Raw genomic sequence first — 12929 nt, 5'->3', positions numbered from 1 at the left:
GACAAGTAGAATGGATTATTCTATGAATATGCACTAAAAATTCATTTCTTGTGCTCTTTCTCTTCAAGTTTGTGCATGCTAGTGTGAGCTCAATTGTGTGCCCTTGCGCACGTGTGTTGCCGTGTGTATGCAGCTCTTTTCTGCTTGAAACAAAGGAGGTGTCGGGCTGAATTAGCCCCCTTATGACTGAACGCCCAGAGAGCTTAGAGATGCACCACAGGTTCTGCTGAGTCGCTCATGAGCCACAGTGTCTGCCTCGTCGTTGCTTTGTGCCCCCCCCCCCCCCTCGCTCCAACTGCACACCCTCTTTCCACTCCTGAGTTGCTCTAACAAGGTTGTTGGAAGAGGATAAGGCGTGTTAAATGAATAATTTACACACACGAGCGCTCCTTATTTATTTAATATGGATGTATCTGACTGAGTGGGCAGCCTGTGTCCCTGCCTGCCGAGACACTGTTGGCTAAACGAGCGCTCATTCTGTTAAATGGAGTGTGTCTGCGTGTGTATGTGCAAAGCCACGTGCGAATCGTGTCCCTGCCGAATGTACTCGTCGCCGCACCGTGTTACTCTTTACACTTTGATGCAAATAGACCGCTTGAGAAGTCTTTCACCTTTGTCACCGTTGCGTTCGTGAATTTAACAATTTTACAGCCAAACACTCAGCAAGGGAACATTTGTTGAATGCTTGGAGAACAAATTTATTTTAGTTAATATGAACTACATTGATGAGGAAGAACTTTTTTTTTGTACCAGAGTTTGGCACTGTAAGCTACTTTCCTTTCCATTTGTACTCAATTATTCCATCGCAATTGGCCTGGTGATTTTAGATTAGACATTTTTCATCTAAAGGTGAAATACTTGATCTCTTTGCAGGGGGAGTGTGGAGAGGTGGGGGGCACGACCATGACCTAGGCTCTACCTAATGACGAAGGGAATCATCAAATAGGTAATCTATGAGTTTAATCTGGTCTTGAATTAATTAGACCCAACTACAGGGTCAAAAATGTCTTATTTTCTATGACTTGTTCTTACATTGTTAAAACTGTATTGCATCATCTACCTATATCTACCATATCTGCCTATTTCTTCTGTTGATGGAGGTAGCCATGCACAGCAGGATACATCACTACAGCTTGTGTATGTACGTGTGTAAATCCCAAGAGAAAAAAAATCCCATAGCTCACACTGACCTCATTATAAAAATAGCTCATCTATCCACCCATCACTCTTTTTTTTTTTTCAATTTTCCCTCTCCTCTGCAATCCCTTATACATTGTGATCCTTTCTACCTTTCTCTTTCTACTTTGTCTCTCTGTCGGTGTTTGCAGTGGATTTAACACAAGATTAAAAGCTTACGCAAGTCTTTGTAACATTAAGGTTTCTCCTGCACCTGTCATTACCAATCTGGTCCTAATCTGGGATCATAAGATTTCTTTTAAATTAATCAAGAAACCTTTCAGGATAACATTTAAAACAGTGGTTTCGTGACGTGCCAACCGTGTCCCCTAGCTACAAATCAATCCGCCCTGTCTCCTTGGGCTTTCATCGTTTCTTCTACCTGCGTTTCACCTTGCTTCCCGTCATTAGAGTGCTCGCATCCTTACTAATTAACGGCAACTGCAGATATTGTGGACAAGCATGTCTTTGATGTTTAGAGTCTCCTATGACTTTGCTAACAACCTGTTCACTTACAAGTACTCTGGACTATATTAGGGGAACCTCTAGGTCAGGGGTGGCCAAGTTCGGTCCTCAAGAGCCACTATCCAGCCTGTTTTCCATGTCTCCCTCCTTCAGCGCAGCTGAATCTAATGATCAGCTCATCAGCAAGCTTTGCAGGAGCCTGATAACGATCCTGATCATGAATCAGGTGTGTTAGTGGGGAGAAACATGGAAAACAGGCTGGATAGTGGCTCTTGAGGACCGAACTTGGCCACCCCTGCTCTAGGTGGTAGGTTACATTGTGGGACACTCATCCATTTTCAATATTGCTTACCCTGTTAAGGGTCGCGGGGTGCTGGAGCTTATCCCGGCTGACTTCAGTTGGAAGGCGGACTATACCTTAAATTGGTTGAGAAGAAGCACCTGTGGCCAAAGCCAAACTTTGGCAGGGTTTTTACTTTCTGGACCTGGATCTCTCATCTCAGTTCCTCAGTGAAGATCTGCTTCTTATCAACTTGAATCCAAGTAATCAGCAAACGTGCTATGTAAGTCTTGGCATTGTTTTGTTTTTAGATCGAATTCCCAGAGTTTGGACTGTCCGAAATGTCAAATCTTCCAAATTGTAACATGTGTCTAGATCAGGGGTGAGTCCTGCAGGTTTTGGAGGTTTCCCTTTTCAAACATCATATATCAGCTGGGTTGGAGAAGGGAAACATCCAAAACTTGCAGGACTGTGGCCTTTAAGGACCGAATTTGCCCACCCCTGGTCTAGATCCAGTCCTCAAATACTCTATAATTTACGGCAAGCATGTCAATTTTTCTACAAGATAATATGTCTTTTAAAGACCGCAAATCTTTTTTTCTCCTTTGAGTAACATCACTATCTCAACTGTAACATCTCAACAAGGAGAACTGTGTGGATCATCTGCCGATGCTTCTGATCTTGCTTGTCTGTAGGAGCAGATGTGATTAAGAAAGTTTTGCAACATTTCCATTTTTCTCTCAAGCTGAACTGCAACCATGAGGCCCTCCTCTGTTTGGTACTTCACTCAATTTGAAGTCCTTCAAGACTTTGCATGCGCACTTTCCTTCGCAGTCACGAGTTAAAAGCTCAAAATCTCACTTGTGTGTCCTACAATGCATAGCTGATTTATGTCTGTCTGTGTTGGGTCGCCCTTGAGGTGCATTACCTTCACTCCCACCTCTGCCTCTCATTTTGCCCTCCTTCCTACCTTGCTGTTTATCTGTCTCTGGGCCCATCGCGTCCCTGAACCAGCTGTAATTAGCATCCGCATAACGCTGTTTATTTACTCAGGTACTGAGGAAAGGGGAGGGAGGTGAGAATGAAAGAGATCGTTGGAACCAGAAAGCTGAGCAAAGGAAGCGGCGATGAGGGCTGGGAACAGGAAGAGGGAGGAATGATTCACAAAATCAAAGCGCTATGAGACTCTCTTTCATATCGGATGCATGAGATAATGATACTAAGAACGATGTGATGCAAAAAAAAAAAAAAGTCAAAAATTACATGCACAGAACTTTCTTCTATGCCTCTCTGCCTTTTCCAGTGTTTCATCTGGGATGCAGAGGGACTAAAATTAGCATGATGGCATCTTCCTTCCGCTCAGATTCCCCGTTGAATTTGTCCCATTGAGCCGAGCGATCATTAAGGTGTTTGTGTCCCAGTAGAGGTTGCAACGATGGCCCTTCTCCCCAAGGCAGTGCCAATATTCACAAAACTCTTTTAAGATGCTGCGTGGAAGTGTTTATTTCAAAGACAGTAGTGTTTAAATATTAGAGCTACATCACAAACGGCACCCACTTGTTTTTGAGAAGAGCATAGAAAAAACTGCTGATGAATCTAAAGTGGTTTAGTGGTGAGCGAGGTAGAAAGGGGAAGTGCCCCCACCCTCCAGCAGATCAGATGCTTTTTGAATCATTAGAAACATGAGATTCTAGATTGTTGATCTGCAACACGTTAGCGTGTCATTAAATCAATCGATTTTTTTTATTATTAGATTGACTGAAGTTGACAGGGTACAGTACAAACAAATTTTTACTTGAGAACTCTCCAAACAAACATGAAGAAAATTCCGCAGAAGCACCATCAGGTCCGTCATAATTAAATAATAATATATCTGCCAAAAGTGCTTTTTCTTTTTTTTTTCTTGGGTAGTCCATGGACCTCCTGTTGCTGCCGACAGCTCTCACTCAACTTATTTTTTTCATCAAGTTCCCCTCCATTTTTCTTCCACACTCTTTAGTGCTGTTTGACCTATTCGAATGGGTCCAAATGTCACCGCGTAAGGAAAGGTCAGGTAAAGGTTTAGCGTTGCAAAGTCTGGATGACTAAGACAGTCTGGCTGCCTGGGGAGGGATAGGGTGTTAACACTTGAGACCACAAACACACATTTCTAGACATGCTGTTGGACACGCTGCTGTCACCTCCACATTGATGCCACTCACCTCCAGATCCTTTTGTCGTATTAATTGGTGCGCAAACTCGTAAATATGCTTATTTGGTTCATCTGTGGATTATTATTATTATTATCTTCTTGTGGATGACATACAGCTTTGCTGAAAAGGGAGTCAAAGGTTACTAGTTGTTAGGGTTTTATGACGTCCTGACTTCAATAGGCAACTTTTGTATTTAGGTTCAGATTTTGACCAACGCCCACATCTATTCAGAGAATGCATATAAATTTATACAGATGAATGTGAACAGTTTAACTTCTATATGTGGCAAAACGGGTGCAGTTAAGCCCATTTAAGTCATTTTAAGGGATACCTCAAGGAATAGTCGTGGGGTCTCACTATCGATTCATTTTCATCCCCATGCAGGCTAAATCGGCATGGTCCTAATTAGAATGGATTTCTCCCGTGCATTGATTTGCCCAGGTGACAGTGGATGACATATGGTGGTTGTGTGTTTGTTTGCACATGCCATGAATACCATATGGTGCCGTGATAGAGAAAGAGAGAGAGCAACACCTTTTCGTTGTCGCCCAATGAAAAGACAGAAGTTGCAGCTGGATGCTATCAAATCCCTATTTGTGTGTCTTTCTCGCTGTTTCATCCAGCATGAGCCGTGGGACGAACGGAGGACCTCTGCAAACACCCGATTTCATTTTCCCCATGACTGCGTTTGCTCCGGACACAAGAGGGCTTAACTCTGCCACACGCGTACGCACGCAGTTTTGCACTTAGCTTAAGTTGAAGACCGTTTTCACCAACAGCGATTGAGCAGTTTGCATACAGAGGACAAAAAAGTCACCTCAAACAAATAAACAGAAAACTTAAAGTTGCTCAGGTGGAATTGAAATGAATAGTTTTACCTAAAAGACAACTGGTACCAATATTCGGATGTATTGACCTCTCGCACATGTTTGCATGTAGGAAGAGGATTGTGAAAGATGGCTGCTCGACATTGCTTCTCACAGCCGGCTGGCCCCGACCCCCCATGATCTGCCCTCTTATCTAGCCTAGATCCTGGCCTTTCATCTGGGCCAAAACCTGGGGGAGTTTGGCCTCTGGTGTGTTTTTACCCCTCCCTCTCACAAACATGGACACATAGTTCATTCCAGACCAGCTCCATCTCTAGACCCTATCTTTGGGACCCAGATGAGCATTGCTTTCCCCTACTAGGGAGATAACAAGCCTCACAACTATGCTCTCTGCTGTCCTCTCCTCAGAATACAAGTCAGTCTATGCCATCAAGTCCAATTCTAGACTTCGTCTCCTCTCTTTGACTTCTTTAAAAAAAAAAATAATAATGTGGAACCAATACCAGTACAATTCAATTTGAAAATGAAGGGACCGAAATCGTGTGGTTGCACAAGAGAACATTTTCAGCCAATTACACAATCATGTTAAAACCTGTGCTAGGCAGTTCACACCAATTCAAGAAACTCTGCACTGCACATACGGTAAAACCTTCGAAGCACTACATTTTGCATGTGTCCCAGCTCTGTTTGAGCATGTAAGCCAAAAGTTTTTTTTGTTTTTTTTTTAATATGCTCAATTCATGCTTGGTTTGCTCACACACACTGGCCTCCTATTCAACCCTGACCTCTTCTATACATAAACATACGTTCCTCACCTCTCACCCTCTGGCTTCACCTGTTAATCTGTCTCCCCTTTCCCTCTGTCCCTTGCATTCTCTACCAAAACAAAAAACAAAAAAAACACAGGTTTTCTGCCTCATCCCAGCCCTGACCTATGACCCCAGTCAGATTAAACCCGATGACGTTTAAAATCCAAAAGCAGATTGAGTGGAATCTCTGACCTCCATATGTATCTGTCTTTTATCCCGTGTATTTGATTCCCTCATGATCAGCCATTTAGAGCCTAATAATCATGTACATGGGATCCCCTTACAAGTTGACGCCACACCAATCTTCTGCTCACTGTTGACTTTGTAAAATAGTAAGACCCGTTTTTTTTTTGCCCACACGGTTTTACGTTTGAAACCTCATATTTACACAAGTATTCCAATGCTTTGCTGTGTTATTCCACAACGGACGCCTCATAAACTCCTGCTATAAAATTTAGAGCTGGGCAAGGGAAGATTACTTTAGAGTAGAATGAAAACTGAAAGTGTAGTTAGATGAAACTGAGCTTCAGGAGTTCACAGGGCAGAAACTATTGGACTGCTATATCGAATCACTTAACCTATTTTCGTAAAATGTTTAACAAATTAGCGCCTAATCCAATTACAATTTCCATTTAGCACAGTAATCGGATGTCTGTGTTGTCTGAGTAATTTATGATGTTTCATATTTAACCTTGTATTTGTTTAATGACTGTTTCCAAGTCATCAATGACGGCATATTGGCTAATAAAGGCAATTCCGATTTTGATTTAACAGGCAGATTGTTAATTTTTTCAGCCAGTAACGCTCACCATTCCTGTAAACATCATGTCTTCTTGCAAACGTTCACTCGGTGGAATGAATTTCCTCCACCAGATTCAAATCTTTGGCCACATAAATTGCCCGGAGGACCACGCATCCCCTGGTTTTATTCCGCTGAGTGTTCAGCCACAGTAACAATCAAAATACTATCTGTACCTCCAGTTTTATGGAGCTGTCATGTGGCCAGGTACTGTGTAAATATCCTTTGCACAAAAACACTTCCAGCTGTTAAACAGTATGCCTTTTGCTGTTTCTCGTTACTGGTTCTTCTTGAAAAAGATGTTATCTCTATCAAGTTTCTGTTGTATTGTTGCAGTGTTTTTGTGATACCTCCAGAATTCTTTTGGCATTAGTGTGGATTTGGAATAATGATTCTGCGGAAATCAATGTGAAATGGAACCCGTTGCATAATCTTTTTACTGTAAGGCTTTGATGCATTCCAGTGTTATCTTCGCCCCCTTTTGATACAAAGATGTGGTATTGATTTATGGGAATACTGTTTTAATTTAGCGTTTACTATAAATGCTTAGATTGACTAAATTGAGATAATCAGTATTTTATCACTTGTCAACACAGCCATAAATTCAAGTTTTAAAATATAATTCATTGATATGATAACCATAAAATGTTGCTAAATGTTAAGAAGAAAAAGTTGATCAAATAATCCGGGCATAAAAATCTGAGGGTCATCATTAATGTTTTTAAGTATTGAGAGATGAGGGGCAAATTCTCAGGCTCTGCTAGCTTTACTTTCCAGGAAGTGAGTTGGGGGTGATGCAAGGAATTCACTGCAATGGCCCAGCAGGAAGTACGACTACACACTGAGTTCAAATCAAAGAGGGCATTCTGTTCTTAGCCTCGGGGTACTCGATAGCTGCTATGTGTGACCAAAGAGATATGGCTAAACAGACAGCTTGTCACACTAGTGCAGATTAAAAAAAAATTGTGGTCTTATATTTGGTTTTCCTATTTGAGTTGCACACCGTGAAATTAAAATGGCATCCAACTGTTCATTAAAATGTTTCCCAAAAGAGATGTCTCTAAAATGTTAGTTTAATGTCCACCAGCCAAAGAATGCAGGTGTAGTGCTGCAAGGCTGTCAGTCTTTGGAAGTTTGGTTGCAAATAATATCTAATACAGCTATTTCGTCTGCCTTTCAGCTGGTTTCCAGTGAATCCAGCCATTCAAATGAAGAGCCTTCAGTTCCGCAGCATCGCCCCCAAGGCCCCAGTCATTGTGCCTTCCCCATCCGCTACAGTCCTAGCCTGCCAACCTCCCATGGCCCTCCCTGAAGCAAATAGCGGCTCCACCCCTAAGTCCATCGTTGTGCCTACTCAAAACTATGCACTGATGCAAATAGCTGGTCAGGAGGGCACGTTCTCTCTGGTGGCATTGCCCCCTCCTGTCTCCTCTCAGACAACACAGCAGCAACCTCAACAAACCCAGTCCATCCAAAAGAATCTCAAGCTGCCCATACCCAGGTACAAGCCTGTGAGGAGAGCAGCGACCGCCGATAAGGTTAGGACATCAACAATATCTCTAAGGGTGAAAACTTCCTCTGGGGTTGCTGCGACAAAAAAACTGGTGAGCAGCACGCCGTCGTTGATTAAAGAGAAAGAAGAGTGCACGGTCACTCAAAATCAAAAGCCAACGGAGGAACAATCGGAGCAGGTCATTTTAATAGATCCGGCACCTTCTGAAATCTCTGCCCCTGCCCTTTTACCTGACAATGCTGTCCTGTTCCCGGGGTCCCAATTAGAACAAGCTCCAGTTAAAACTGAACAAACTGCAATAACAGTTACTCAAAATCTATGTCCACCTTCTACTCTTCCAACTGCTCAAACGTCACCGGCCAAATCCCTCGAGCAAAGTGGCTCTATGATGAAGATGTGCCAATCTAAGCCTGCGGCCGCTCAGCTTCCGGACATCACTGTTATCTCTGCCGCCATCTTCGGTAAAGCAGTGCAGATTGTCCCTTCCCCTCCTAAGGGTAAACTGCCCATCCTACCCTACTCTAAAATGAAGACCGCACTCATTCCAGCTGCCAAGCTCAACTTGTCCCAAGATAAGGATTGCTTAAGCCGATCACGTCCCATGAGCCCCAAAGATCCTCCGTCATCGATCCACCGAACATCTCAAGCTCAGGCTCATCAGCCCCAGAATAAAAACCCGCTCATCCCGGTGATGAGTAACCTTCAAAAACTGCCGGGAAAGAAAAGAGGAAGAAAGAGAAAGACAATGGAGGATATCTTAGCATATGATGCCCGAAAGAAGAGATCTTTGTCCTTTTTTCGTAGAAGAATCCCTGAAAAACCAGCAGTAGTTATGTCAGGTTCCATGCAAAAAGAAGTTGACATTTCAAAGTACCGTAGCATTCAGCCCAAGCCGGTGTTTGTCATGGAGGCAATTCCCAAGATACTTAGCTTGCCTGCCAGTACTTCAGATGGTCAAGAACCAGAGCTTCCACCGAGTCAACAGCTCTCAACACCTACCGCGACTAAGGACCGAGATAGTTCTAACGAAAAAACCCTGGTCGCTCTCGATCTGACTACTACGTCCCATTCCAGAATTTTCATCACCAGCCGTTCTATTCATCGCTGCCCCACCTGCAGCCGCTGCTTCCAATTTAAGCATCACCTCCAGAGCCACATGAACAGTCACACCAGCAGTCGGCCACATGTATGCCCGGTGTGCCGCAGAGCGTACACGCATTCTGGCAGCCTGAGCACCCATATGAAGCTTCACCATTCCGAGGTTCGGTCTCGTCGGCCTGTGAGCTGCGAGTTCTGCAAAAAGGCCTTCGGATACATGGGCGTGTATTTCAATCATCTGCGAAAGGTGCACAAGGTCTTGCTTACAGCGGAGCCGTCCATAAAACGTCATGAGGAGGACGTGGCTGTTGAGGGGTAAGATGATTCTTGCCTCATTTTATCGAGTTATTTCGAACGGCCTGTCTACGCATAGATATAAACGGGAGAGCAGTCTGCTCCGTCATCCACCAGTCCCCCGAAGACTTTTCTTAATTAAAAATTTAAAATTTCTGAAAACTCAAGCCAAAGTAGGGATTTGCGAATATCTCTGGGTCTTTGTTTGGCTGTGGACAGTTGTAACCAGACATTTACGTTGTCACTCTGCGACAAAAATGCTCTTGGGTCTTGTTAGTTTTGTATTCCAGAGCAACATTTAGGAGAAGTTTGGACTACTTGTCGGTCCACACGAACCAGCCTAGCGCCATGTTTTTTGCTCTTGTGGAAGTGACAGAAAGAGATGGAAGTTGCGGCTGATTGGACAGTATTTGGCTACTGCCACCTAGAGGCTTTGTATGCTGGTAAAAGCACTCAAAAACGCATTCATGCGTTTTAGTGTGGACGTGTTTTTTTTGTTGTAACGAACGATTCAGTGTGTATGGAAACTTTTTTCTGCATGGAGAGGGGGGAATTTTTGGTTTAAAAAAAAAAAGCCCGGTTGCGTGTAGACCAGGCCTAATTCATTCGGTAACTGGGGTGGTAATGCAAAACACTTAATAAAAGTGTACACCATGCTCTCGACACTTGTCGTAGAATAAACAAAGGAGTTAAAAAAAATGCTAAGATCGCATTTTAAAGTGTACCATTCAACTTCCGGTTCAACATATTCAAAGTCATTCTGCCTCATAAGATAATTACCAATTCTGTCCGTACAGGGAGGACTCAGAAGCACCGGATGAACAGGATCCTGTGGAGCTGCAGATGAAATGCGGCCGCTGCCAAGTAGTCACTCACAGTTTTGCTGACATGAGGACGCACCTTGTTCATGTTCATGGCGAGGAAGTCCCGATCCAACTTCGGGAGGGTCAACCCTCGCCAGGTGGTCTTAATGCGGAGGAAGAGCTGGTAAAACGTGCCGCGCACTACTGGGGGCATCCCAACAAGAAGGGCAACCTCGTCAAGTGTGGCAACTGCGACGCGGAGTTCTTCTCTTTTGCTAAACTCAAGAGGCACATGATGTTCCGCCACCGTGGAAGTGAGGAGGAGGACACGAAGACTATCTCGATGTCAGCTGCCGTCGGAGTCCTTGGGGTACTTGCAGCAGGTTCTGCCTTTAACTGTGTACTTTGCAGCAAGGTGTTGGATACTAAAGAAGCAGTTTGGGAGCACTGGAGGGGTCACCACCACTGTGAGCAACCCAGCTTACTGTGGGCGGCCCTGAGCACCTACTCGGGCCTGGAAGACGAGGCCAACAGGGATCTGGACACTCTTGTTCCAAGTCCACATTAGCCTGCTCAACATGGGGTCCTTACTGTAGCTTGTCATCATATTGCAGGGTTTCCCCAGGAAACTTCTTTAGTCTGGTTGCTGTGGATGGACTTGGAATCAAAAGTGGGAGGAGGCGAGCAAGAAAAGCCTGGTGACCCGCCAAGCCCATAAAGCACTGGGGGAAACCCTGTATTCACGCAAGGTAAGGTTGGGAATTCAGAGGGGGTGTTCCGGTTGAATCTAGTGAAAAAAAGTGTTCCAGTTCAAAGACATAAGGTCAAAGATTCCAAATTTATGAACAATGGTCTTGTTCCGTTTGTTGCACTGTTTTTGTTTATTTGGTTGTATAAAATGGAATGCTTATTTAAATACAGTAAAGCGGTTAAAAAATATAGTTGTAGCCATTAATTTACGTTTTGTCTTATTTGCCTGCATTCAGCAAAACTGTTCCATTCACACTCGAGAATGCTTTTAGTTGTCTTTAGTCAAACAGCAGAGCGAGCACCTTATTCCACAATATGTCCCAGGTTATTCCATGACTGTATTCAGGAAAACAAGACCCCTATCCCCCTCCACACACACACACACACACACAATTATATGCATGGTGCGACACCCTCAATAAGAAATGTTCATTTTTGTTTTTGTTGTCTTTTGTATAAACTGAGGGGTTGTAAGTAGTTCAGTTAGAGACTACCGGAAGACGACTCGAGTCATCAGGTAAAACCACATCGGAATCTCTACCAACATTGTTACTGTAATGAAAAAAACAGAATTAAAGGCAGTGTTTGGGGTCATACGTAGGAGTATTTGGACAACATTGGATTTAAGTCCCACACCGCATCAGATACTTCCTAACATTGACTATTAGACTTAATCTCTCAATATTAACCTTTCCCCTCATTAATTCTAATTTAGTATTTACATATGTTTCCTATTGTTTGGTTCTAATAACTCTTCGTATGGTCAGTGCCAACTTGAACTCAACAGCACACCTGACCAGCACTCATGTGACTGCCTTGTGGCCTTTAAAAGAATCAAAAAAGTACTCCATGTGTTACGTGGCTTGAGTTTAGTGGCCAAGACGTCTCGACTTGTTGATTGCCAATTTGTGTATTCTGTGATATGCCAAGGTTCTCTTCACACAAGTGATTGTACGTCTGTGTTTAAGCTTATAACCACTGACATGATACTGTTTTAGCTAGTTAATGTTTTTGCCAGCTCACGTGTGCACATGAGGAAATTGACCCTCTCTTGAGAGTTTGTGTACTGTTGTCCAGAAAAATATGCTATTTTATACTAGATTCATACAGAAGTCTTTTGGTATGCTTGTGTTAAATGAGATGTCACTGAGATGTTTGAGTCAAATTTAGTATCTCGGTGGGCAGATTGCATAGTAAAAATGTGTCTGTTTTCGTATGAAGAAAAAAATGACAGGGTCAAATGAATGTACGTAAAAATCCTAGTATACATATATATATATAGATATATAGATGTAAAGTCTAGATACTTTATAGATATATTGTGAAAATTATAAATACATATATTTACAAATATATTTAGATTATCTGCTGCTCTGTTTGCTCACAACAGAACACAAAGTTGTCCACAGTGTGGCACTAAATTTGGAACTGATAATAGGCTAATTCCAGTGTACTAGTGCTCATCGAATGCCTGCGTGCGTGTCACCCCCCCCCCCAAGCCTCAACATTAATAAGGAAAGAAATGGTCAAATCTGCTTGGTTGTATTTAAAACAAATTGGACGTTTGAATCCCTCATCAGTAACGTGTGTAACATCCAAAAGTAAAATGAAAAAAAGGCTTAAGTGTTTGTGTTCGTTTGTGTACACTGAGAGCCAGTTGTTGCCAATTGTTTATGAAAATAAAAACATGCTTTGCTGAGAAAGTTTTCGAATGACTCTTAATCTCGTACTGTGTGTATTTTTTAAATTGGTCAATGGAAGTCTGTACTGAAATTTGCAGATTGTTTTGCTTTCTTTTTAAGTACTGTGCTTATGGGGCTCTTAACTGGATATATACTTTTTATTTCATTTTTTAACTATTCAATTAGTGCTACTGCCTTTTTAACTTTTGGGTATTAACTTTGTCAAACCTGTAAATAACAA

The 12929-nt window shown here is 42.8% G+C and overlaps 1 protein-coding gene across 2 annotated transcripts in view; it reads left to right on the top strand.

The window, feature by feature from the left end:
• znf438 (zinc finger protein 438) overlaps positions 1-12709 on the top strand; it is a 33047-nt gene extending 20338 nt beyond the window's left edge. The window contains exons 3-5 of one of the 2 annotated variants that reach the window (XM_077554149.1): positions 874-946; positions 7729-9474; positions 10251-12709. In XM_077554149.1, coding sequence (XP_077410275.1) covers positions 7757-9474; positions 10251-10824 — 2292 coding nt within the window. In that variant the 5' untranslated portion in view covers positions 874-946; positions 7729-7756 and the 3' untranslated portion in view covers positions 10825-12709. The remainder of the gene's footprint in view (positions 1-873; positions 947-7728; positions 9475-10250) is intronic. The other variant, XM_077554150.1, reaches the window with a different exon arrangement.
• The last annotated feature ends 220 nt before the right edge of the window (positions 12710-12929 follow it).

This window comes from Vanacampus margaritifer, chromosome 20, assembly GCF_051991255.1.
Source record: "Vanacampus margaritifer isolate UIUO_Vmar chromosome 20, RoL_Vmar_1.0, whole genome shotgun sequence".
Lineage (NCBI taxonomy): Eukaryota > Metazoa > Chordata > Actinopteri > Syngnathiformes > Syngnathidae > Vanacampus > Vanacampus margaritifer.
Note: the sequence above shows the minus strand (reverse complement) of the source record. Positions and strands in the feature narration are given on the sequence as shown.